This window comes from Quercus lobata, chromosome 4 (genome assembly GCF_001633185.2).
Source record: "Quercus lobata isolate SW786 chromosome 4, ValleyOak3.0 Primary Assembly, whole genome shotgun sequence".
Taxonomy (NCBI): Eukaryota; Viridiplantae; Streptophyta; class Magnoliopsida; order Fagales; family Fagaceae; genus Quercus; species Quercus lobata.
The window spans coordinates 35,564,099-35,591,177 of record NC_044907.1 but is presented as its reverse complement, the minus strand read 5'-3'; the positions used below and the strand labels follow the sequence as shown (position 1 = coordinate 35,591,177).

Below are 27,079 nucleotides of genomic sequence, written 5' to 3'. Positions count from 1 at the left end.
GATTCTTAAGGTTTTTTTTTTTTTTTTTTTTTTTTTTTTTTTTTTTTTTTTTTGTAATAGTTAATCAACTGACTTTTTTCTTTGGGATGAAAGTATATTTTAAATTAAATAGTCATATGACTGAATTTTAAGAAAGAAACTTAAAAAATAGCACCTAAATATTGTGCTTAAATTTTACCCAATTTTATTTAATAAGGTGACTTTTCAATCATTGGACTCCTATTTAGGTCTCTCTCGAACATTTGTTACTCTACAAATAAGTTACATGATCACACTTTAGTAGGATTGTTATGATTGATTTTTGAAGGCAAGAAATGTGATTGAATTATAAGACTTTTGACAAGTAAATTTTTTTTTTGAATATCATCTCAATAAGAAATAATATAAAACTCTCCATCACCAATCTTAGTCCCCTCCTCCCATCAAACTTTTTATAGTAATGTTAAAAATAAAAATTTTCACAACTTGTTAAGGTGATAATTAAATTGAGATTAGAGGAAAATCACTCCATATAAGTCTTTTACTAACATCATTTTTATCACAACAGATCAAATTAGCAATTATAAAATATTAGTATGTGTCTAGATTTACTTTACTTTTATTACTTCAATGGATTTTTTCTAAATTGAATACAAACAACGGTTTATTACCTCCTTGTAGGATTACTTTTAGTAGTAGACTCAACGGCAAATATACAGTAGGGACAGTAGGGGTACCTATTTAGCTCCACCTTAACTTTATAAATAATGGATTCCATTTAATAGTGCCAAACAGTTATTTAAAAATAAAAATTAAAAAAACTTCTAATTTTCCCTCACTGAGATTTTGAAACAGGGGAAAAAATGGGTTAAATTCGAAATTATAATTTAAAATTATTATTGTCAAAATTATTATTTGAAGTTTGAAACTTAAAAGAGATTAAAATTCATTTATTTATTTTATATTATATTATTCATATATATATATATAGTATTAATAAAGTCAAAAAAAAAAAATGAAGCTATTTCTACTCTATATGAAATTATATTGCCAAAGTTACAAGAAATTCAAATTACTATTTTGATTATATTCTATTTTTATAAGTTAATATTTTTTTAAAAGGAAATTAAATTTCATTATTTATTTAGCTATTTTACTATCCTACCATATATATATATATATATTTTTGTTTTGATAAAACAATCAATAACTTAAATAATATTTTATATTTTATTATTCAATTTCGATGATATTTATAATATTTTGTTTACTTTACATATGACTTTTAATTAGTCTATTGCACAAGCAAACTTTCAGCATTGATAAAAAGTTGCCATCCTTCTTAAACTACCTAAGGAAGGGAATTACGTTTCTTTCCTTTGTCCTAATATTTTTTATGTTGGCTAAACTTCAAAGTAGATCCCTACAATTTGAAGGTCTTTAAATTTTACACCATAAAGTTTCATAATTTGAATTTTACCCATTTAAATTATATTTGATTTATATTTATATCTCCTCCTATGTATTTTCTATTAAGTGCCACATAAACTTACCACTTATGTTTAATTCTTCCAATAAAATGATGTGACGTCCTTATTATATTAATTATTTCAATTTTTTTTATACAAAAATTATGTGGCATCATTTTATCTAACAAACTAAATACGCATGACTTAACAAAAAATATATGGATAGGACTATTGACAAAATATAACTACATGAGATAAAATCAAAGTACTGAAATTTCAAGGTGTAAAATTTAAAAACCCTCAGACTTAAAATTTAAAGGTGTAAAATCTAAACGGTCTCGAACTTTAGCATTTTATATTTGGGCCAATCTTTGACTAAAACTAACACCAAGAATAGACTGCCACCCACGTACAACACAAGTCCCCTTTGGGTTACTATCTTACTAGCTGGAATCACATCATTAGGGGATGGTGTGTTCCCCTCGTCGGTATCAATTTGTCTATCTACGTTCCTTTAATGTTATGGGGCTCTCTAAACATTGAGGGGTAAACTTTAGTCTAGTGGGTCACGTGCACTAATAGGATATGAGGTCGACATCTTGGCTATTGTAAGACACGTGTTGTGCCTGTGTTACTGTCTTTTGCACAAAAATATTGGATGCAAACTAAATCCCACATTGACTTATTAAAATAAATTAGTGATGTTAGTGATGGGCTCATAAGAAACAACACTTAATTACTGTAACTAAGTCTTCCCCCAAAAGGGTAAAAAAGTAATCTTAGTATTAGTTTCAAATTTGAACCAATAACAACTAACCACCTGTGATTTATTGTAAAAATGTTGTGAATGTAGTATCTCTCTTATTTCATTCATCTTGCAATCAAAAAGTCTAGGACACGTGACAAGCGATGATTGGATTAGATTAAGTTAGTAAAATAACACATTTATTGAAGAAAAAAAAAATATGTAATGATTTTAAAAATGCTTATAGGTCGAATACACGTATGTAATGAATATTATATACTTATTTACTTCATTAAAATACATTCTAGATGGTAAAAACTGCAGAAGTTTAGCAACCTACCCTATCAGTTTTTTAATGAAAAGCTTCCTTGCTATAGTACCAGTTTTAAATGGGAATATTTAAGCTTTTACCACACACTCTGTATGCCTTTTCAGTAATGGACGAGCACTACATGTTAAAGGCACAAGTTCGGACACAAAGACAACATGTTAAAGGCACAAGTTCGGACACAAAGACAAATGCAGTCTTGTAATTGAATTGGGTCACCAAGCAAGAAAATGAAAGTAGAATATATTTACATTTGATTACAAATTAAACATATAGAAAATGAAGCCATTCAGTTTACAAAGCCACTAGACATCTCAATTTATGAATAATAACAAGCTTATTGTGCAAAATGCACAATGACATAGGCCATCTACAAATCTTGTATTAAGGGTGTATTTGTATAAGTTGTTGCAAAACAATGTTCTGGGTTTATAATGGCGTTTGTAAAAAAAATCATGAGAGATTGCTGTTGCGAAATAGAATTTTGAGTTTTCAAAACTCGCTTTTGGGTTCCCAAAACACCTAACTAAACAGACCCTAAAATTACTTTTCTTGCTATCTATAGGCACGTCAATTATTAATAGCAATAAAAACTAACAGTGAAAGAGGGTAAAACAAAGTGGTAAGAAAAGGAGAAACAGAAGGGGAAGTTTCCCATCAGCTAGCTAATTAGACCCTGTAGAAACCTTTTGTTGAGGGACCACAGAGCAAGAACACAAGGGCAATATGTGCAAACCTTTTGTTGAGTCCCCACGAAACTTCCACACTTCTAGGAAAAAGTATAGAACTACAAGGTCCCTCAACCTGACACCAAACTCTTCTTTTTAACACTTCATTTGAGTAGGGAGGAAGAAAGCCATAGGGAACAAAACAAAAAGGAAACAAGACAAAAGCTAGAGGTCTTAGACTCATCATGTATTATTGAATACTAGCTAGTCTTAACTATAAACATGGGAATATGGTTCCATGTATTATGCCATAGAACAGTAAAGAAGCATTCATCATGGTGTGCACACATGTAAAGGAAATGGAGATCTTATCTTTGATGGCCACATTTGGACCATCATATTATTTTGTATAACTTGACTTGTATCATCTACAATAGGTAATGATACACCGTCTTTTTCTGTGCATTTCAGGAACAAGGTTGGTACATTCAAGTGTCATAAAAATACTGTTACCGGGTATGTATGATGGAAAAAACTTAGGTGCTCCGGGAGCAATGCTCCCTCCTCTCACATGAGGGGTGGACCCCATGCGTGGGTCCCACCATGGGGCCCACCCTTCATGTGAGAGAAGGGAGCATTGCTCCCGGAGCATGTAAGAATTACCCGTGTATAATATGCTGATCACTGACAAGCATAAGTGTTCTGAACAAAAGTGTAACCGCAAAGTAGGACCCAAAAAAGAAATATAACCATGAAGATTAAGGATGATCAAACAATCATTAACTTCTAAATTTTCTATCATTACTAACAGGGAGTCAAATGCTGCAATTGTCAACCCTCATGAGCAGGATTAGGGGAAAACATTCAAAACTAGTCTATACATAATTTCATACCAGGTAAATGTGAATGTTACAATTGTGAGATGGAGAAGAAATTAGTGCAATTTCCACAGGGGGACTAGAGGTGAGGTTATTGCCATGACGAAGACTATATTTCCAAAATCACCACTTACTTTGGTTTGTCTGAGAGGGTTATGAGAGATTTGAGTACACCTGGACTGATCCTGTCAGCAATGGCACCTCTTTCTGAAATCAAAAGGGACTTCTCTTTCATATAGCTCTGTAGTCTTTTTGCATCAAAGTCAAGTTGTGCTTGATCTACATTACAAGGACAAGGCCCAGACTATCCACAATATTAATTATCTTATATATATAAAGTGAAGAAACATTTTTCTTGACAATAATGACTATCAAGATCAAAAAACTATCAGCAGCATCGAGTAACTTAAGCAATAACATAAACCATTAGATAGAAAACTAATTTTATTTTCTACAAAGCAACCACTTGTAAGATTATAAATGAAGAAAAAAAAGTATGTGGATAATTTATAATTTTTTTAATTAGAAAGTTGGGTCTTGAACCCATTACCTCACCTTCAGCCTTGCTCTTACAAGGAAGGAGGTTCCATTTGAGAATAAGGAGAATTAGGGCTCGTTTGGTAATGCTGTTCTAGTAACATTGTTTATATTTTTTGAAAATACGTGTGGGTGAAAAAGTGTATAAAAATACGTGTAATGTTGTTTAAAAATTGAAAAAACTCTTGATTCTTGAAGAGTCTGTCCTTTATCCCTTCTCATGGGCCACCTGGATGACTGGTTTACTGCCAAACTGAAAACAGTTTTTAGCGTAAGTAAATGCAGCTAAATGTTATCGAAGAATCCTAAGAATCCTTTCCTGTGCAACTTCACAACATTGTTCCACTACCTTGAATCCACTCCTTTCAGGTGGAATTCTTTTCCTATGACGGAGCTATATTAGCAGCATATCCAAGATACTGATACTATTTGGTCACCCATGAAACCCATCCAATAATTCTTAAAAATATCATATATTTGGGCAGGAAAATAATTTTGAAGAAATAAGTCATATTTGATGGTCCCCAGATACTTGTATACATGTATCAACACATCTTGAACCTCAAAAGCAGTGCAGTCACACGTGAGCTAGGCACTCGCCTAGACGATCAGGCGAGGTGAGGTGCTACTAAAGCACCATTGAAGCCTGCGAGGTGCCTTTAGTAAAGTGCTTGCCTTTAGAGCCTAGTTGAGCACCTTAAATAAGGCTGTACGGTGCTTGAGGTGGGAGCCTCACGAAAATTCAGCAGAAAAAAAAGGTGGTTTTGTAATTTGGCAAAAAATGTTAGTCTTATACTTGAATTACTCTCGCTCTTGCTTTTTTTTCTCACCTCTCTTTCCCCACATAGAAATATCGTCTTCCGGAGGGTTGTGCCTCACTATGTTATGCGGTGCCATTGGCAAGAACGGAATGTGAGATGCTTTGAGGGAAATGAGTAGTCTATATTTGAAATTAATTCCCTCCTTCATTCTTTGCTGGATTGGAATACTGCTTAAATTTCTCCTCCCTGTTCTAATTTATTTGATTTAATTTTTGTAATTTGCGAGTTTGATGTACTGCTACTCAAGAACACCTCTAGTGTACCTGGGTATTCTCTTTTTTGATTGATGAACTTTTGTTACTTATAAAAAATAATAATAATAATGCTAAGAGTTGTGTTAATATCAATGACACGCACATTTGGTCCAATTAGCTTTAGCACCTTAAATGGTCCAGCACTACGAGCTTGCAATTTCCTAACTATCCCTAAAGGAAACTGCTCAGGCCTAAATTATAAACCATGACATAATCTGATATGTTAAATTCTAAATGTCGATGATGAGAATCAACCTTAATTTTATATTGTTTATAACTTGCTTGAATACATTTGTTGATGTCATGATGCAAGTCATGGACATGCCATCCAAAAGCTTTGGTTGACTCAGACACTCAAACATGAGGGGACATGGGGAGGAGACCTAAAGGTTTCCTAGCCTTCTAACCATGCACAACCTCAAACGAACTCATGCCTATGATTCTATTGATAGAGCATTGAATGCAAATCAGGCCATAGGGAGAATAGAATACAGGTTCCTAGCATGTTCACCTACGAGACACCTTAAAATGTTCCTAAGGTTCTTATTAACAACCTCAGTCTGGCCATATGTTGCCAGATGGTAAGCCGTCGAGAATTTCAACTTTTTTCTTTCTATGGGCCAAACAGTTCTAAAAATAATTCATTAACCCAATGTCTCTATCAGACTCTGTTTTTGGGGAGGCCATATAGTTTGACAATTTCATCAAAATAAAGTTTGGCAACCTTGGAGACATTGGAGGTCTCAAAATAGGGAATGATTGGGCCATTTTGGATAACTTATCCATAGTCACAAGAGCAAAGTCATGCTTCCTAAGGGTGCAAGAGAAACCTAGCACAAAATCCATGCTTACATCATACCTAGGGCAATCTAGCACCAGTAAGGGGGTGTAAAGGCCAACATTTTGCTTACAGTGTTTGGCCAGTTGACATTGGCAACTCTGGCTAATTATCTTGGTGACATCTCACTTAAGGCTTGGCTAGTAGAATTGTGCTCTAGCTCCCCAATGGTCTTATTACACCCAAAATTCCCTGCAATCCCACCCATGTGCACTTCCCTTGCTAGGAAATCTCTCACCTATGTGCACAAACTACAGAGCTTGTTGGCCTTAATTAAATAGCCATCATCATAGTGATAGCTCAATCACATTGAATCCATCAAGCCCTCTTCCAACTTCTCAATCCAAGCCACACAGGTCTCTTGAATTCCCTATTCCGTGGCCCAAGCCCATCCCCAACTCCTCCTTAGCTGAACTGCCTTATCCATTGTCAAAACTTCATACACATTTACAATTCAAATCCAATCCCTTTGGTTTCTGATGTCAAGAAAACAACATCATTGCTTAGAAACGTGAAGAGACCGGTGATCTTAATTTGGAAAAGGTGCAGCATTTTTTACTAGATAAATTCTTAGCAAATGATTGACAATGATAAAGATTAGTTGCAATTTAGGGAAAGTGAGATTGGAAAGAGGAAAAAAAAAAAAAAAAAACATTATAGGCTTAACAGGAAATCATTGTTAAGTCTTTAAAAAAATCATGTGATTCTCAGAAGACCCAATGGCAAGTGGCTTATTTTAAAAAATGCCAGCTAGTAATTTGGAGGAAAAATCTTGCCTCATAAAACTAACCATAACTTGTAAAATAGAAACCCAAGTTAAAAAAAAAATTTAAGCCTAAAATTCTTATAACTATATCTTTAAAATCATACGAATCTTGCTACAATCGGACTTCGATAAACTACTGCTAGTCCCAAAAGTTTAACCGAATAAGAAATAAGTGAATTTAGTCACATAATCATTATTCTAATACAATCCCTAATGTACGGACCCAATTTCTCCCCCACTTATTTCTCCCTCAATAAGTGAGTACCCATGGAATTTTTAATTTTTAAAGGGGAGGTGGAGCCTTAATAAATGATAAACTATCACCAGTCCCCAAAACTTAAACTAATAGGAAAGAGGTGAATTAAATCACTTAACTATTATTCTAACGAACTTCACACATTTTCCCATAAAAATAAAAATAAATCTTGGATTAAAAAATTGCAAGCAGTGACAAATTAATCTTCCATCACCACATCATAAATACTAAATGTTACAACGACACAAGGAGGTTCATCTAGATATCAGTTTGTAATAGGACAGAACAAAATCTTGATTTTGTGATCCAACTGTTATAAACTCAATCCGACCTTGCATCCAAGATCATATGGCATGCATATAGGGAGAGCCACAATGCTTTTTCTAGCACAAATTACAAACTGGGCATTGTAAGTTGTTAAGAACTGCTATAAGACCAACAAAACAATAGCCTTGACAACAATCACCATTTTTTTTGGATATGTAATTGACAACAATCCCCATGATTGAAATCAGGGATAAAAACCAATATATCAAGCCAATAATACAATGACAATATCATGGAATGTTTGATACTTGAACATATAAAACATCTAGCTATTCCTTTATTTGTAACTAGTTTTTTATTGGAAAGCTACACATGCACCCAATATATATATATATATATATATATATATTTATATTTTGTAACTAACTTTAGATATCAACTTATCATTAGACAAATTTAGTTGACCATGTGGATTATCAAAACAGGGTTCTGAGTTCCAAGATATGGGTTCAAGAATCCAAAACAATCAATCTAATACCTATTAGAATCAGGCTTGTCATTGCTTCTTAATTGGTCTTATTCTATATATTTACAAGTATCTCTAACAAATTAAAATTTTAAGCCTTCTCTATTGCATTTCTCAAATGAATCCAAAATGTTATTGTTTACTAGGGGAACAAACAACGCAGAGAAATTAAATTTAAAAACTTTAATTTATTTGTCCTGGATGGAGGAATTCAGAGCGTTGGAATAGAGCTATTGTTTGACTTGAGTTAATATTTATAGAAAGAGGCTTACTTACAGTAGTATGCAAGTAATATTTGGGTAACAGAGACAATTTTCATATGGACACATATGCGTGCGCGCGTGCACACACACACACACATATTACAAAATCACCCTCATGACAAAAGAGCACAAATTCTAGAAAGAACAAAAGTTTCATTTCTGATGTATGTTAATTTTGTATTTCTTCAACTCAACATACTCAAAAACTTAGTAAGCCTAGGAACTCCTTACTAAATCACCTCATTTGGTATGTGATGAGTGTGTGTATATCTATAACTACCATATTAAAAAGCAACTTAAACACATAATTGCAATAAAATAAGAAAGGTTTGAGAAAAACCTGTCTCCAAGATGGTATGAGCAGCATGAAATGGAATCCTACCAATGAGATCAGTCCCGGGGAACATCATCCATGTCCGCTCATTAGAGTCATGGTTGCCACAGGTGGTACATACCTCCTTCACCAAGGGCTTGGATTCGGGACCCCCAATATCTCTCATTATTGACTCAAAAGGAGATGGAACGCTAGTTTTTGTTGTCCGAGCCCTCTTCCTCAATGCAGTAAGCGCCTCCCTATTCCCATTCCTCACTCTATCATTTTCAACTAGCTACATTTTCATCAAAGGAATCAGTAACCCTTCATGTCTTTTTTGATAGGAAGTAACCCTTCATGTCCTCACAAAGAAAGTAAGATTTATCCATCACACATACACACGCATAAAAAAGAAAGAAAGAAAAAAATAAAAAGCTATATTACCTCCTTTAAAGTAAAAAGAAGAAATATATATATATATATATATATTTTTTTTTTTTTTGTTTTTTTAGGTGTTGAAGACATTGAGTTTATGTTAATGTAAAATGGTCAAGAGGCCCAATATATTGTAAGCCCATGTAGGGCTAACCCTAGCTCTTATATATGCCCTACTATGGTTCATTGTAATCAACACTTGAGAATACAGTAAAGATGCAGCCACCATGGCTTTATCCTGTGGATGTAGGCCGTTGGCCAAACCACGTAATCCCTTGTGTTTTCTCTTTGTTTTGCTACCACTTCTCTATATTATTTTATTCTCGTCTTTAACAATAGGTAATAATAATTTATTAAAAAGAGGCTACTTCATGTAAAATGAACACGAAGAGCCTAAAGAATTACAAGAAATTAAAAAATTATCTACAAAAGGCCGTGTATCTAAAAACATAACAATAGAATCCCTATTCGTAAAACCCCATGTCTTGAGACCAACCAAATAAGGAACTAGAAAAAATACAAGCAACTTATTTCCTGTGTGCTTCTCATCCTTGAATGTATGCCTATTGCATTCTCTCCATATAGTCCACATCAAACTCAAAGGAAACATTTTCCATATGTTTGATGAATGTTTACCACCCATTTTCTCCAACCAAGAAATAAATCAATCACCTTCTCTGCTAAACCCTATGCATCCCAAAAGATCAGAAAACAAAACTCCACAAGTCATAGCCCACCTTGCAACCAATTTTTCTCTCCAAATCTCACCTATTTTGAAGAGAAATTTTTTGTTTACTTCCAAGGAAGAATTTTGAATTATTTTCTTCTCTAATTCCTTTCCTTTCCCTTCCCCTTTCTTTAGGTAAACATAATTTTAATCAAAGAGGGAAAAAAACAACCAAACAACAACAATAACAACAAATTAAAATTTTTTCTTCAAGTAAATAAAAAATAGGGTTATTAACTCAACCGAGCCAAACAACTTGTATTGGACTTAGTTGAGCTTTGCAATTTTGTTTCTCAGTTCCCCGATAACAGCAAAAATTTATAATTTTGCGTTCTTAAGCATTAATGTTTCAATTTTGAGTTCTAAATTAACAGACTTGTCTTAAAATAGTGAATAGAAGTTGTCCTCAAGCATCAAATGTCAAATGTCTTTGTATTTTCCCACACTTTCTTAGCAACATAACAAAATGTTCCAAAACAAAGCAGTGAGTTTGAGAAAAATACCTGATGGCGAGCTAAAAGAAGATGCTCAGCTTCAGTTTCAAGCTCAATTAAGCCCTCTTGGAATTGCTTCATAGTCTCATCCATTTTTAAATTCTAAAAAGAGAAACACACACACATAAACAACAAAAAATTAAAAAAAGAAAAAGAAAAAAGAGAAACAAAAAGACATAATTTTTATTAGGGTTTTTCAGTTTTACACAAAAAAAGAAAAAGAAAAAAAAAATTGCAATTAGATGAAACTAGAACATGCTTTGGTTTGGTGAAGCTAAAACTTGAGCTTAGGGCTTGTCAAAATCTAGAGTAAAATAAATAACTTCTTGTATTCTATGTTGCATGGACACGCCTATTTTGGCCAAGTACCCGTGTCCGACACATTTCGGACACGGGTACTGGTAAGACACTTCCCAAATCCGTACCAAATGCGAACCAGAAATTTTTTTTTTTTAAATTTTAAAAATCTGGGTACAGCCCAGACATGGCCGTGACACAGTCGCAACACGCCGGTACGTCCCAGACACGGCAGATCTTTAAAAAAGAAAAAAAAAAAGAAGCAAGATTTTGACAACTGGACAAACCACTCACCATTGATCCTGGTTTGAGCATAACAATCAACTAAAAGCCCTAAAAGACATCTACCTCTCAGTTCTTCCTTCTCTTGCACCAAAGCCCCTCAGCGCCTCTCTTGGCTCTGTTCTTGCCTAGTCAATGCTGAGCAAGTCACTCCACCGTAGATCAGCGACAAAAGAACCCCCGCTAGCGACCCCGAAGCTCCCTCTCTCCCCCTCAGTCATAGAACGAAGTTTCTCTCCTTCAGGTTTCAATTTCTCTCTCTCTCTCTCTCTCTCTCTCTTTCGGTCTTTCTTTCTCAGTTCTTTTCTCTTCTTTTTTTGGTTGGGTTTTATTGTTTTTGCAATTTTGACATTGTTGTTTAGTAATTGACTATTTCTAATTTTATGGGTTTTTCTACATGGGTTTAGTAAATGAGGGCAAGAGATTTCTAGTAACGTTTGTATTTTTTGGTTTGTATTTTTTGAAAATACGTGTGAGTGAAAAAGTGTGTGAAAATACATGTAATGTTGTTTAAATACTAAAAATTGTTGTTTAAACAACGGTAACAAATGGCCCTTGACAAATTGTTTTATTGTTTAGTATTTGCTATTTGGACAAGACTTAAGTACAATATTTAAGTGTTGTTCCTTAGATTCTCCTTTTAAAATTCTATCATGTGAATTTTTCTCATGGGATGGAAGTGAATTTTTTAATTAAATAGCCACATGACTGAATCTTAATATGGGAACCTAAGGAACAACACTTAAGGTACTGTATCTAAGTTTTTTTCCTTGCTATTTTATGAGTGATATTGTACTTCTTTGCGGTTCTTGGTTAATTTAAATTCTAAAATAAATATAAATTACGTCTAAATTTTTTTTTAAAAATACCTAAATATAAATATTAATTAATTAAGTAATTATCGTACCTTAGACATGTTGTACCCTTGTTTTTCAAAAATTGCCGTACACCGTATCCGTGTCGGTGTCCGTGCAACCTAGCTTGTATTATCAATGTGTGTAAATTACATCAAAGCACTCTTATATATACAAGTGGTAGCCGAAGAAAATATCACTAACAAACTAACTAAGTCGGTAATTCCTAATTAATTAAAAAAATCACGTGGAAAATATGGAAAATGTGTAGACTAAAATAAAATGTACAAAATACAAAGACAAATCCACAATACAATTTCGAATAGGCCCCCTCAAGAGTCAAGATGGAGTGTACACACATATGAACCTAGATGAAGAAGAAGAAATCCTGCATAGCAGAAGTAAAAGGCTCAATGTGAGCTCCAAGATGCCATGATCAAGTGCAACGCGAAGGTGCCAGTGAGAGGCGCCACTGATCGCAGACAAAAGATGCCGTAAAAGGGCAACGATGGAAACTAGAATGACAGCTGCAAAAACACCAACACTGGCTGGAGAACAATAGACCCAACAAAGTATTGCCGACAAACACCAACACATCAATGGAGAACAACTAAACCAGAAACAAATCCAGAAGCAACGCAGAACTTGCTGCAGAAACCGGAAACAACGCAGAACTTTCTACTAAAACCAGTAATGATGCAGAACTTTCTGCGTAAAGGTGAGCCCCATGGCTCCAAAAATATGATGAGCACCAGGGCTCCAAAACAGAGTAGAGTGCCTAGAGTACTAGACATGGATTGACAGAACCTTTCAAATGCAGTGAGGTAGCACACCATAAGTCTAAAATCTGGCATCAAATTCTTAGAAGACATGCCAATACCAATGGCAACAGAAACCAATGAAACCCAGCTGCAAACTGAGTAAACCACCATAGCAAAAACAAAGTGCAACATCCACAGTTGCAGAAAGAGAAGTAAGCATCCCAACAACCAAGCAACCACCAGCCCCTGTGAACCTCACAACAGATGCAGTAAGTGCAGGAAAATGCACAGCGAAAAGATGAGAATCTCTTTCCAAATCTGTAGCACCATACCAATGTGGAGGACAGCTTGATGTCACAATCTCATAAAACTGACCACAAGAGCCAAGCCAAAAGAATTGAAGCTCAGAACCATGTTGTGATCAAGACCCGCTATAGAAATGAGTTAAAAACCAAAGGGGCATGCTTCAAATCTCAAGAAAAACAAACTCACATGCTTATCTCCACACTAGGACCTTCAAGCATCAATAACATGCTGGCCCAAAATCATAAATGTTCAGGTCATAGTTTGCTGAGAGGAGAAACAGCACTAAGCATTCTCTTTGGCAATTGATCAAAAGAATGATCTTCAAAATGGCTAACATCCAATCTCCAGGTGAATTTCGCAAGAATTAACAGAACCCACTAGGAAGGAAGTGGATATGAAAGAGAATTGTAAATGAAAGAAAGTAAGAATCAAAAACAAGGATTTTGGGTAAACAATCAGAACAAAAGATTGAAAGAAAAGGCTTTTCGTTTGGGAATAAAATCCTAAGTTCCATAATGGAATATGAAAATCCTCTGTTTGCACCAAAACTATGATGCTTAACAATGTAGCCAAGAAGCAGATTAAACAAAAGCTCACAAAAAATGATACCTTGAATGTGTATATAGGTCAGCAAGGTTTAAGAAAAATAAGAGGGAAGGGGTGGAAGATGAAGCAAAACCTGTTCTTTGAATAGTCAGAAAACTCACAGACCATAAATCTTCCACAATCAGTCCAACAATTGAAGAACTCCTCCAAGCCCTAGATCGAATATCAACCATTGGTTGAAGATGGAGAATATGATAATGGTCTAGTAGAGACTCAAATGAAGGAGATTCCACAATAAATGTACAAAAAATACAAAGACTATTATACAATACAATTTCTAATAGGGCTTTACCTTGCAATGCTGAGAATAGAGGAGAAGAGAGGAGACAAGACCTTTTGCTTTTGTTCCTTCATATCGATGAGCAAGGTAAAGTTTTCTCTCTAATCTTGTGTTTGGTTGCCACCAAGAAAGTACAAGAAAAGATGGCGATTTCTTTTATTCATTTTTTTTCCTTTTAAATTCATTATTTTATATATATATTTTTAAATTTTTATTCTAAAATGGACCTTTTCAATAGGAAGATCAAAATGAAATTTTTTGAAAAACAAGTACCAAATTGAATGCATTAAAAACATAAAGACCAGAACGAAAAATATACCCCCCCCCCCCCAAAAATATAGGAACTTAAAAGGTATTTCTGCCTAATATTATATTATATATACTTCAATCAACCTTCATATTTAAGAGCTTGTTTATAAATACGTTATTATGTTTAAGCTTGGCTTTTTCTAAATCAAACCTAAAGATAGGCTTGAACTTGTTTTACAAATCCATTTTTGAATGAAAATGCATTATATTGAAATAAACAAAGCTTAAAAAGGATGAAACTTGTATGGATAAATATATAATATCTCTAATTTGTTCTCTTGCTAAGAATAATTTATGAACAATTATATTCTCTAAAATTTCAGTCACTGTTAACAATTATATATAATGTACTAGTCGCTAACCTGTGCGATACATGGTATATTTAAATAAATATTAAAACTATCTAGTTTATTTGAAGGTACTATGACTTGAAAATGATAACAAAAAACTTAGGCTACATGAACGCAAATCATAGTTAAATCCATTACTATAAAAGTGCTCTTACATTTGCTTTGATAATTACTAATAATTTTAGAATACAAAAGAATTACTACGCAACATCTATACTACTATTTAAGGGACTTCTCCTTTTTGGATTTCTCATTTTTTAGTTCAAAAATGTCCTTACACCCCTATGTTTAAGTAGAGACAAAACTAAAGGACAATTTGGTAAAAATGCGACTTTAACTTCCACTAAAACATTGCCTAAAAAATATGACAACTCTCCTATTAATTTTCAAATTACTTTATCCACTTATAAATTAGATTGTCAAAATAAAAATTATATATATAAAATAAAAACACAGAGTTTTTTTTTTTTTTGCTAGAACATATAACTGCTCTTAATATAGTGTCTTCTTAAAATTAAGCCTATGACATCTACCTCCAAAAGTTCTTATCGCTCCATTTGTTTCGATGTAAAATATTTTCAGGAAAATATTTTCCAATTTTACGGTGTTTGTTTTGTAGTAAAATATTTGGACAAAAGTAAAATATTTTAAGTTAACCAAATCAACCTAAGCAAATTTATGTAAAATATTTTACACTTAAAATTTTGGTAAAACATTTTACATTTGCTCACTCTCTCACACTCCGATACTTATCTCTCCTTCACTCCCACAGTCACTTTCATGCTCAAACTCTCCCTCTCAGATTTCTCTCCAAAAACCCAGCCACCACCGTTCCCCTCTCCCACCAATCACCAGCTCCAGGCACTACTGGCAAGTACGAGGCACCGCTGTGTCTTAGCATTTTGCGCTTTAGCCGGTTCTGGTGACATTCAATATGCCCGTGTGCTTTTTTCTCAGATTGAAAGACCTAATACTTATATGTGGAGCACTATGATCAGGGGCTACTGTAAAGCCAAAATTTCCACCATGGGGTTTTCATCTTTTTGTCAAATGGCCGAGAATGCGTTGAAATAGACTGCCAGAGCTTCGTTTTTGGGCTCAAGGCGTGCGAGCAATTTTGTGCAGTTTTAGAGGGGGTATCGGTTCGTTGCTGGGTTTGGAAGATAGGTTTTGAATCTTTTGATTCGGATTTGGTAGTGCAAAATGGGTTGGTCCATTTTTATGCTGAACGTGAGTGTTTGGATTTGTGCGTGAAGCGTTTGATCAAAGTTTTGTGAGAGATGTGGTTACTTGGACCTCAATGTTTGATGGATATGTGGTGCATAATTGTTCGAAGTAGGCATTGGACTTGTTTAATTTGATGCTAGTGAGTGATGTTGAGCCAAATGGGGTTACCATGATGGTTGTATTATTATGGAGCAACAGTCAATGATTTATCATCTTAGCTTGGTGTAGAAAATAAAACCAATTTTGAGATTTTTGAGCATCTTATTGTATGTGGGATGGTGGATGAACATATACTTATTCTTGTGTTACACAGTAAAGTACTTGCCCAGCTTTCTGAAGACAATCTAATTTCATATTGCTATTTTCCAGCGTTTTGAATTAGAAACTAACTTTAGCTTCACTTTAGAAGGTAAATGAATTTGTTTGTTGTAAAGTGAGCAAAAATTTTTATAGATCTTGGCAGAAAGTTTGTTCAAAATTAAGTAAAAAACAGTATTTCTTACTAGCTCTAGTGATCCCTCATCCGTCTCTATGTATTTTTTGGAAGTTAATAAAAAAATGTTTTAATTTATTATTATTATTATTTTTTTTTTTCATTTTACTTTGTGCCAACCATTGGAAAATATTTTACACAGTATTGTCATGTACACTGTCAAACACGGTAAAATGAAAATATTTTCCTACAAATATTTTACATGTAAAATATTTTACCTTTGCAAATATTTTACATCAAAACAAACAGAGCGTATATAGGCACTTTGAACAATCCTTTTTATATGAGATTAGTGAAAAAGGTTAAAATCATCATAATGTGCAAGGATACAGTGGTAATGATATGGAAGATAGATGGAAAATTCTTCAAAATAGTTAATGAATGTAGGCCCAATAGTGTAAATCTAGAAGACATTATGTCCTCATGTTGCAATAAGCAAACTAAGATTATGATAATTGGTGAATGGCAAATGAATGTGATGGAACTCGGGAAACTAATTTATAGGTCGAAAGTTTCAACTCTCATCTTCAAATAAGAGGCCATATTTAATTTGAAAATTGCATAAGAAATTTTAGAGCAAACCTTATTTTGGGTTCTTGAAACAGTTGGACCTTATTCTCAAAACTTTTATTTATTACCCAACACCGCTAGTTTGATTCTAGAGAAGAAAACCTGTACCCCATTTAAAATAGAAAATTGTAAGTTTAAAATAGGTAAATGGAAAAACAAAGTGAAAATGAAATAAATGGAAGAAGAACATGTTATTACGTCTTCACTTTCATATAAATCACCAATCCAAGTTGAAGCTAATCATTTTTTTTTTTTTGACAGGTAATAAAAACTTTATTGATAAGAAAAGTACAATGAGTTTACAATAGTAAACTCACTGCAAAAAAGCGGATACAAATAGATCAAAGGGAAAAGCTAACAGAATTAATGAAATCAAGCAAAGAAGTACAACGCGTAAAACCCCAAATACGAGACCACTCAAACAAAGTCCTAGTTAGTAAAGGCTTCAAAAGGTCCACAATTCTTTTAGTGCCTCAAATGTTTGGGCATTGTGTTCCTTCCAAGTTAACCACATAAGACACGCCGGTACCATATTCCAAACATTGGAACAATGAATGCCCAACCAATTCCACCATGTAGAAAATAGAGAGACTATTGTCTTTGGCATCACCCTCTAAACCCCAAACAAGTAGAAGACTTCACTCCACAAGGTATAGACAAACTTGCAATTGGACAAACTTGCAATGTAGTAATAAATGATCCACGGTTTCCTCCTCACACCGACATAGGCAACACCAATTAACAAGAGGCAAGTTCTTCTTAACAAGGTTATCTATTGTGAGAATTCCACCCCTAGCAGCTGTCCATAAGAAAAAAGACACCCTTCTAGGAACCTTAACACTCCAAATGCATTGCCAAGGGAAAAAAAACCGATAGAGCTTTCAATAATGATTTATAAAAAGAACGCATATCAAAGACACCACTACAATTCAATTGCCAAACCATGGTATCATCACCCCCCATAGGTATTTTGGATGAGATATAAAGAAAGCATAAAACCTTGCAGTCTCCCAATGTTGAAACTCATGGCGGAAGAGTAAGTTCTAGCTTCTATCACCCCCATCAAGTGCAATGTCAACCATATCAGAAATCCTAGCTTCTTTATCCACAGCACAAGCAAACAATTCCGAATATAATTCTTTCAAAGGAGTAGGACTACTCCAAGGATCATGCCAGAACCAAATACAAAAACCCTTTCCCGCCGCATGCAACACATGACCAAAGAAATTCCCTGCCCCCTTCCTAATGTTCTTCCACATCCCACAACCATGCGTTCCTCTAACAGCTCTAGTGCACTAGCCACCACTACCTTCCCCATATTTGGAGTCTATGACTTGACGCCATAAGTGTGTGGCCTCCTTCCCAAGGGGCCAAAGCCACTTCCCCAGTAAAGCTTGGTTAAACAACCCAATCATCCGGATCCCCAATCCACCTGCCTCCACCGGCCACACAACCTTTTTCCAAGCAACAAGTGAATATTTAAATACATCGGTAGATCTCTAGGAAATTCCTTTGGATCCTCTCTAATCTATTCGCCACATGTTGTGGAATAGTAAACAAAGATAAATAATAAGTGGGAAGGCTTGATAAAGTATTCTTCAATAAAGTAAGCCTACCCCCTTTTGATAGATATAATCGCTTCCAACCTGAGAGCTTTTTCTCCCTCCTTTCTATAATTGGGTTCCAAATTGAAGAATCCTTAAAATGAGCCCCCAAAGGCATACCCAAGTAAGTCATGGGCAAACGGCCAAACTTACAACATAAAATGCGGGCCAAAGCATCCAAATTCCCAACCTCACCAACTGGCACAATCTCACTCTTACCAACATTTACTTTCAAGCCTATGATAGCTTCAAAGAAGATCAAAACCATACGAATATATAATAGTTGTTCCCTAGAAGCATCACAAAAAAGAATAGTATCATCAACAAATAAAAGATGAGAAATGTGCAAACCTCCTTCTCCCACAGTGGGGCTTGCTTGGAAACTGCTAAGAAAGCCTCCATCTTCTATCTTCTTCAACAACCTACTCAACGCCTCCATCACCAACAAGAACAAGAGTGGAGATAAGGGATCCCCTTGACGAAGACCACGAGAACTACCAAAGAAACTAGTTGAAGACCCATTGATAAGCACTGAAAAGCAAACTGTAGAAATACACACCTTCATCCATCTCCCCCACTTCTCCCCAAAACCAATCCTCTCCATAAGATAAAACAAGGCACTTCAGTTCACATGATCATAAGCCTTCTTAATATCCAATTTAACAATTACACCCGGATTTCCACTCTTCAGTCTACTGTCCAGACATTCGTTTGCAATAAGAATGGAATCAAGAATTTGTCTTCCCCCAACAAAGGAGTTTTGGGAGTTGAAGATCAATTTATCTAAAACCAATCGAAGTCTATGTGCCAACACCTTTGACAAAAGCTTATACAAGCTACCCACAAGGCTGATAGGGCAGAAGTCTCTAATATTAACCGCATTAGTCTTCTTAGGTATCAAACACAAAAAGGTGGCATTGAGAGATTTCTCAAATATACATTCTTTATGGAAGCCTAAAAAGAAAGCCAAAATCTCCATCTCAAGCACACACCAACATTTTTGGAAGAAGGCCATGGTAAAGCCATCAGGGCTAGGAGCCTTATCACCCTCAGCTTCCCAAAGAGCCGCAATGATCTCCTCCTTCTCACTCCCTTTCTAGGGAAAGCCAATCAGTTTCATCCAAATTTGCAAACACTAGGCCATCAACAGTGGGCCTCCAAGATTCTGACTCTTGATATAAAGACTCATAAAAACCCGCCACTTGATCTTGAATCTCTGACTCCACCTCATACAAAATACCATCAACCTCCAAACCCCTCATAGTATTAGCTCATCAGAATTAGAAAGCCTATAATAACCAGGAAGATGATATAATAACCACTACTTCTAGGATGCACGGATACTTTGTTTGGGGTGTCGTACCTGTGTCCTATCTGCCATATCATGTTAAAATTTTTCAAAAATTGCTTGTGTCGTCGTATTGTACCCCTACCCGTGTTTGTGTCTGTGAATCCTAACTTAAAGCAAAAAAAAAAGAAAAAAAAAATTCTTAAAGCATTTTAAGTTCCAAAAGTGGTGTTTCCCCAATAGCCCAACACTATCATTACATCCCACAACCTATTAATCATCTACTGTTACAATAGTCCTTCCTAGGCAAACTTCCTCCTCACCTACTAAATAGGTTTTCAAAAGAGAAATACCTCATATTCCCATCATTCAAATGGCTCTCTGCAGCTAGAAGTTGAACCCAATGCAAGAACTTTATCCAACCTATTTAAATTACCCATAAAATTCAACTCAAACATTTCATCAAGCATGTGGAGTGCACTTTAAAGAACAGATAAATAACACCAAGAAAGTAAATTATCTTCTCAGCTAATGGCACAACAATGAGGAAGATCATAGTATCATACCCAAGAATTGATATAGCAAAGCTATATAGTACATTGCTTTGTCAAATCTCTCTCTAAAAAACAAAACCCACAAAGTAATCCACAATTGCAAACCAAATTAATAGTGCATAGTATCACTAATCAAGAAAAAAATTAAACATGCATATTGGAAAAAAGAATTACAAAAACCCAGATGAAAAAAAAAAGTACCAAGCAAAGAACAGAGAGAGTGAGAAAGAGAGAGAGAGAGAGAGGGGGGGGGGGAAGGGTTGGGTTTTGTTACCGACTGAAATTCGCAATAAACACCTAGACTCAAATGTCTAAGATATACACAGTTACACACAAAAGTTCAAGCAAAAAATATTATTATATATATTTTACATATTATTAAATTAATAAGTATTGCAGTTTCAAATAATAATAATAATAATAAGTATTGCTAAATAAAATTTCAAAAATAATAAAATTCATAAATTAAAAAAAAAAAACAGCAAAAGGCCAAGAGTCGAACATAATTTAATAATATTTTTTAAACAAGGGCCACAACATTCTACAGGAAAATCAAAAGATTCCACCAGCAAATTCCTCAAAACTTTCAGGTGATTCATGGTTATGATGTTTTTACAACATAAAACTGCATAGGCAATAAATTCTTTGAAAGTTTTAATCAGGAGAATTGTACTTCAGTTTACGAGGTTAAAAGAAGTACAATGCATGTATTAAAAGATTGGTTATGAGTTTAAAAGATTCCGTGAACAAAAAATGCATGTTTTTAAAACTATTACTGCCAACACTAACGGAGAACAATCACCTGAGAGTATAGCTCTCCCAGGCATTCTATCAAACACCTGTTAGGAATCTCAAACAGCTATAGTAACCAACCCCAAATTTCAAAACAAAAATAAAATTCCCACAAAAACACAAATGTTTCCATCATATAGCAATATGCAACAATACCCACAAAAAGACAATTTGATTTTTGAGGTTATACCATCCTCCTTTCCTCTCATCCTAATAATTCCAATTCTCCAACACTACCAACCACGAACGGCTAAATAAAAAAACAAATCTCAGGAAAAACCCAAAACCTAAATCATAATGTCCAAAATTTTAAAACAGAAAATAATTACCAGCAGCAATCTGACGGTGGCGGAATGGATGCCTGACAGTGGGTGGTGGCTCTCTGCCTTACGGACTTGCTTCTCAGATACAAATTAGAGAAAATCAGCGGTGCCGCTGTCACTCTCGCCTTCGACGGACCGCGGGGAAGAGAGGCTTGGATGGGATTGAGATTGAAGAGGCGCTGCTTAAGAGGTTGCGTTAAAAAGTTTGGGTTTTTGGGTTTTGATTTTGGGGAAGGAGAGGGTTTTGATTTTCAGGAGGAAGATGGTTGCATAAGAGAATCTGAAAAGAGAGCGGAAGACATCGGTTATTATTGGGAGAGAAAAAGGGTATTTTTTTAGCTGAAATTTTTGGGTTAAAAATAATTATTTTCTGTACTATTATTTTAAGTTACTTTAGGAGTGTTTAGTGAGTATTTCTAAATAACAATTTTTAGTTTTTAAATAACATTTCTATTATTTTTATATATTTCACCTACATGTATTTTCATAAAAATTTTTAAATAATAATTTTTAGTTTTTAATCACATGTACCAAAGGTCTTTTATTTTTGATTTTTTTATTTCAAAAATATCAATGTATCCTTATGTCTAAGTAGAAATAAAACTAGCCAAAGACTTTGTAGTTGAATTAACACCTCCTCATATACAAAATGTTTGGGGTCTAGGAGGGAAAAAGGTTTGAATTGCAGGGTTAGTAGCATGTTATAATTATTTCTCAAAAAAAAAAAGTAGAAACAAAACTAAAAGACAATCTAATAAAAATATAACTCTAATTTCCACTTAAACATAACCTAAAAACTAGGTTCAATTGATTTTTAAATTATTTTATCTACTTATAAATTAAAATTTTTAAATAAAAATTATATATAAAAAATAAAAACATGTTATTTTTGGTACAAAATAGGACCACTAAGACTCACTCATGACACTCATCATAACTTTTGAGTAGAGTTGTGGCGTGTTTTTATATTAAAACTCATTTCCTTCTCCCTTGTGTGTGTCTGTTTGTTTCTCAAAAAAAAAAAAAAAAAAAACTCATGACACTTTTAGTTGTATTAGTAGTTCTAAATGCGTAATATTAATGAAAGAATGTCTAAACCTCAAATTGGAATGAATGAAAAATTATGATACTAAAAATAAAATAAAATAACTCATTGCACGCACGAAGCACATGTGATGAGGCTAGTTTTTTAATAAATGTGGGATATATATACACACACAAACATACATACTAGCATTATGCCTGTGCGGTGCACGGCTTAATTCAAATTCAAATGTAAATAGTTTTCTTTTTTATTAATTTACTTAAAATTAGATAATAGAATAGATAATAAAAATAAATAAATATTTTACTTTTAAGTTGTAGGTACTCAAGAATTTTTGTCTTTGGCTTTGGCTTTGGCTTTTTTGGCTTGATTGCCTTGCCTTGGCCTAAATTCTTTTGTCCCACATTGGAAAGATAGCTTTCCTCTTTCTACCTTATAAGGGATGAACCAATGAGACAGAGTACCACTAGTTTGGGAACCAATGAGACAGAGTACCACTAGTTTGGTACTCTGTCTCATTGGTTCATTCCTTATAAGGTAGAAAGAGGAAGACCATCAAAGGGGAAGACCATCTTTCCAATGTGGGACAAGCAAAAATTGCCCATGTAAAACATGAGTTTCCTTGAAGCAAAAAATGCTCCCACATAAGTTATATATTTAACCAAACTAGTGGTACTCTATCTCATTGGTTCATCCCTTAGAAGGTAGAAAGGGGAAGACCATCTTTCCAATGTGGGACAAGCAAAATTTGCCCATGTAAAACATGAGTTTCCTTGAAGCAAAAAATGCTCCCACATAAGTTGTATAATAAATTCATATGGTATGAAACTAAGGTATTATGAAATACATACATACATATATATATATATATATATATAAGTAATAACTTATTAAAAGAGTGCAATAAATATGTTTGTTTTCAGAATTCATAAGATGATTTATTATTTTTTTTGTATATTAGTTTTTTTTTTGGGTTACTTTATCCTTTTTTTTGACCTTATCTAAATTATATTTTTTTTAATTAAGTTTATGTTAATGTTAATACATGTTAGCTATCATTTGATACTTTCTCCACACAAAAAACAACAATTAAAGTTTAAATTAGGCTAAAAGTAAAATTGTTACTTTATAAAAAAAAAAAAAAAATTGATACAATTCTTATGGTTACTTTATCCAAATAAGTCAATAAGAACAAACAGAATTAGAAATATATATATTAGTTTTTTTTTGGTTACTTTATTTATTTATTTTTTTACGTTATCTAAATTAGATTTTTTAAATTAAGTTTACATTAATATTAATACATATTAGCTATCATTTGATACTTATCCACGCAAACAATTTTTTTTTTTGAGAAACCAAACCCAAGGCTTGGGAAGAAACTGCATAAATAAACTTAGTGAACATCAAAACCAATTAACTGGGCAATATCCTCAGGCAAAACATCCAACCAAACCTGAGGCCCACCCTAGAAGGTCCTTTGCTTTTTTTTTTTTTTTTTGATAAGAAGGTCCTTTGCTTTTTAAGCTAAAGCATCTGCTACCATATTACAAGAGCGATGCACATGCATAACATCCGAAGTTTGAAAACCTGACAATAAACCACAAATATCCTCGACGATATTAACATATGAAGACAACGCTGCATTCCCTTGCAAGATAGCGTTAATTACCAAAGCCGAGTCTCCTTCAAAAAATGACTCTGTGAAGTCCCAATTCAGCAGCAAACAGAACTGCCCTACGACATGCTAGAGCTTCCAAATCAGCTACCGAGGTGGATAGAGGAATAGGCATAGCAACAACTCTGACTGCCTCACCACACCAGTTCCGAGCAATAATTCCAATCCCAGCTGTGTTCGTCGCCTTGAAGACTGCTGCATCAAAGTTTATTTTGATCATCTGCATCTGGAGGCCGCCGGTGAGGAAGAATAGCAGTTCGAGCTTCCTTTGGATTTTCTTCTTAAGCTGCCAGAAATTCCTACAACATGTTGCCCGCCAAGGAGTGGATGTGGGACAGAGGTTGAACAGCATGCCCAAAGTGGAGGGAATTCCGTCTATTCCACAAACTCCAAGCAGGAATTGCAAAAACTTCCTTTCGAAAATCATCATGAACCTGCAGAAAATGGTTAAGTAAATCACAGAAATTTAAAAGGGGGACCGATGCTTGTTGAGCCCAATATATTGGACTCCATACAACCTCCAATTCTTTGCAGCTCCATTGCATAGCTCACTAGTGTCAGAGGTAGTAATTTGTCTTCGGAAGAGATTACTTTTTGTTGGCAAGGCATTATTACAGGCCCTCCAAATGAAATGTTTAATCTTGTTGGGTACACGTAACTGCCATACCCCCTTCCAAAAGTGTTTTTGAGCAACCCCTGAAGAACTTCCTGCATTGTTAACTGAGGCCGAAGCAACCAAAAGCTTATAAGCTCTGCTGGTTGAAAATTCACTGGATGGAGTATGAGCCCAAACCACTCGATCAAGGGGTTTCCTCAAGCTAAGAGGAATTCCCAGAATCATAGATGCTTTATGGGGGAGGAACATCTGCTTAACTCTCTCTGTTTTCCATGTAAATCAAATCCGGTTGATCAATTCACTCACCTTAGTCTTGGGCAAAACAGAGGGTAAGGGAGAAATAATAGCACTGCTAGTTCCCATAGGGAGCCATCTGTCCTCCTTTATTCGGATCAATTGTCCATCACCCACATGCCAAACCATTCCTCTTCGGATAACATCTCTAGTACTAATTATGCTCTCCCAAGCATAAGACCCGATGAATGAATCTTTTGCCACAAGAATAGAGCAGTTGGGGAAAAATCTCACCTTAAAAACTCTATAGCATAATGAATCCGGATTATTGACCATTCTCTAAACTTGTTTAGCTAAAAGGGCTTCATTGAATTTTTCAATTTCTTTAAAACCCAACCCGCCCACTTCTTTAGCCTCACAAAGCCTCTCCCATTTGACTCAATGCACTTTCCTCGAGTCTCCATTATACCCCCACCAAAACTTGCAGATCAACACTTCCAATTCTTTAATTAGACCTTTGGGAAGTTTAAAACGGCTCATGGTGTACGTCAGAATGGCTTGGATGACAGATTTGATAAGGACTTCCCTACCCACTTGAGAAAGTAACTTCTCTTTCCATCCTTGCAACTTCTTTCACACCCTCTCCTACAAATAGATGAAGCTTTATTTCTTACCTCTACCCACCAAAGCTGGTAACCCCAAGTATTTTTCATACTAACGAATTGTTGGGACACCTAGTAGCTATTGGATTCGGGATTGGAGTGGTTGAGATGTATTTAAGCTAAAGAAAATATTGGTCTTTTCCCTATTTATTTTTTGGCTTGAACCTCTCTCATAGATGGCCAAAATCTCTAGGATCTTCTAACATTTTGCTTCTGTTGCAAGACAGAATAATACACTATCATCCGCAAAAAATAGATGGGAAATCCACAAACCATTTCTGCAAATAGCAACCCCACTAATCTCCCCATTCACCTTTACTTGTTGCAATAAACTTTGTAAACCCATTGCACACATCATAAACAAGTATGGAGATAATGGATCACCTTGACGAAGACCCCTAGATGTCCTAATGTTACCTACTGGTTGACCATTAAGCGAAATAGAGTAAGACACAAATCTCAAACATGACATAATAAGCCTTACCATTCTCTCCTCAAGCCCAAGATGGGTCATTATTCTCTCCAGAAATTCCCATTCAACCCGATCATACGCTTTGCTCATATCCAATTTAAGAGCCATATACCCCATCATTCCTTATGTCTTCCTTTTAAGGTAGTGGAGAGTTTCAAATACCACCAGGATGTTATCAATAATAAGTCTTCCCGAAAGGAAAGCGCTTTGTGAATCTGGAATAGATTTGGTCAAAACTTTTTCAATCGATTACCTATCACTTTCGCAATTAATTTATAAATCATATTACACAAACTGATAGGCCTAAAATCCGAAACTTTCTTTGGATTTTTAATTTTTGGAATGAGAGAGATAAAAGTGGTGTTAATGGATTCTGAAACAATACCTGAGTTTAAAGCCCGAAGAACCACTGCAGTGACATCCTCTCCCACTATATGCCAGAATGATTTATAAAAAACCGGAGACATACTATCAGGCCCTGGTGCTGTGAGCCAAGCCATTTGACTAAGGGCTTGTTGGACCTCAATAGCTAGGAAATCTCCACCCATGTTAGGATTAAGATCATCAACCATAGTATGTTGGATGCCACCTAAGATAGTGCCGAAACTTGATGGATTGGAACTAGTGAATATATCTTGAAAATACCTCTCCACCACATAGCTCATTTTTGTCTCATTCTCCACCCAAGAACTGGCTTCATCCTCTAGACCCAAAATCAGATTCTGATGATTCCTTTGATTAGCTCTGCAGTGAAAGTACTTACTATTTTTATCTACTTCTATGAGCCAAGAATTTCTAGACCTTTGCTTCCACATACACTCTTCTTTAGATTGCAACTTTCAGAGTTCCTCCCTTAAATGTTGAACTTGAGCTGGATCTGTTAAGTACCCGCCACCTTCCTTGGCTGACTTC

The 27,079-nt window shown here is 34.7% G+C and overlaps 2 protein-coding genes across 9 annotated transcripts; both read right to left on the bottom strand.

Annotated features, from left to right (window-relative positions):
- Window positions 1-3,968: 3,968 nt before the first annotated feature.
- On the bottom strand, window positions 3,969-21,807 carry LOC115983760. Of its 8 annotated transcripts, XM_031106524.1 has the most exons (6): window positions 21,467-21,806; window positions 20,145-20,214; window positions 16,912-17,001; window positions 10,574-10,666; window positions 8,936-9,203; window positions 3,969-4,346 (listed from the first exon to the last, which is right to left on the bottom strand). In XM_031106524.1, the coding sequence occupies exons 4-6, from the start codon at window positions 10,655-10,657 to the stop codon at window positions 4,198-4,200; spliced, it is 501 nt and encodes a 166-aa protein (XP_030962384.1). In that variant the 5' UTR covers window positions 10,658-10,666; window positions 16,912-17,001; window positions 20,145-20,214; window positions 21,467-21,806; the 3' UTR covers window positions 3,969-4,197. The 8 variants fall into 8 exon arrangements, with proteins under 8 accessions (XP_030962384.1, XP_030962386.1, XP_030962383.1 ...); XM_031106526.1 differs by lacking the exon at window positions 16,912-17,001 and having other exon boundaries at window positions 21,467-21,807; XM_031106523.1 differs by lacking the exon at window positions 20,145-20,214.
- LOC115985101 lies at window positions 19,126-19,884 on the bottom strand. Its single transcript, XM_031108070.1, has 2 exons — window positions 19,867-19,884; window positions 19,126-19,599 (listed from the first exon to the last, which is right to left on the bottom strand). The coding sequence occupies exons 1-2, from the start codon at window positions 19,882-19,884 to the stop codon at window positions 19,126-19,128; spliced, it is 492 nt and encodes a 163-aa protein (XP_030963930.1).
- Window positions 21,808-27,079: the final 5,272 nt, after the last annotated feature.

Bases quoted from the DNA above. Each gene is read 5' to 3' on its own strand.
- LOC115983760 (XM_031106520.1), bottom strand. From the start codon at position 11,176: ATGCTCAAACCAGGATCAATG. The intron at 9,204-10,573 runs GTATTTTTCTCA...ATGAAAATGTAG, and splicing joins TTCTTTTAGCTCGCCATCAG to CTAGTTGAAAATGATAGAGT. The intron at 4,347-8,935 runs GTTTTTCTCAAA...CTTGTAATGTAG, and splicing joins TCATACCATCTTGGAGACAG to ATCAAGCACAACTTGACTTT.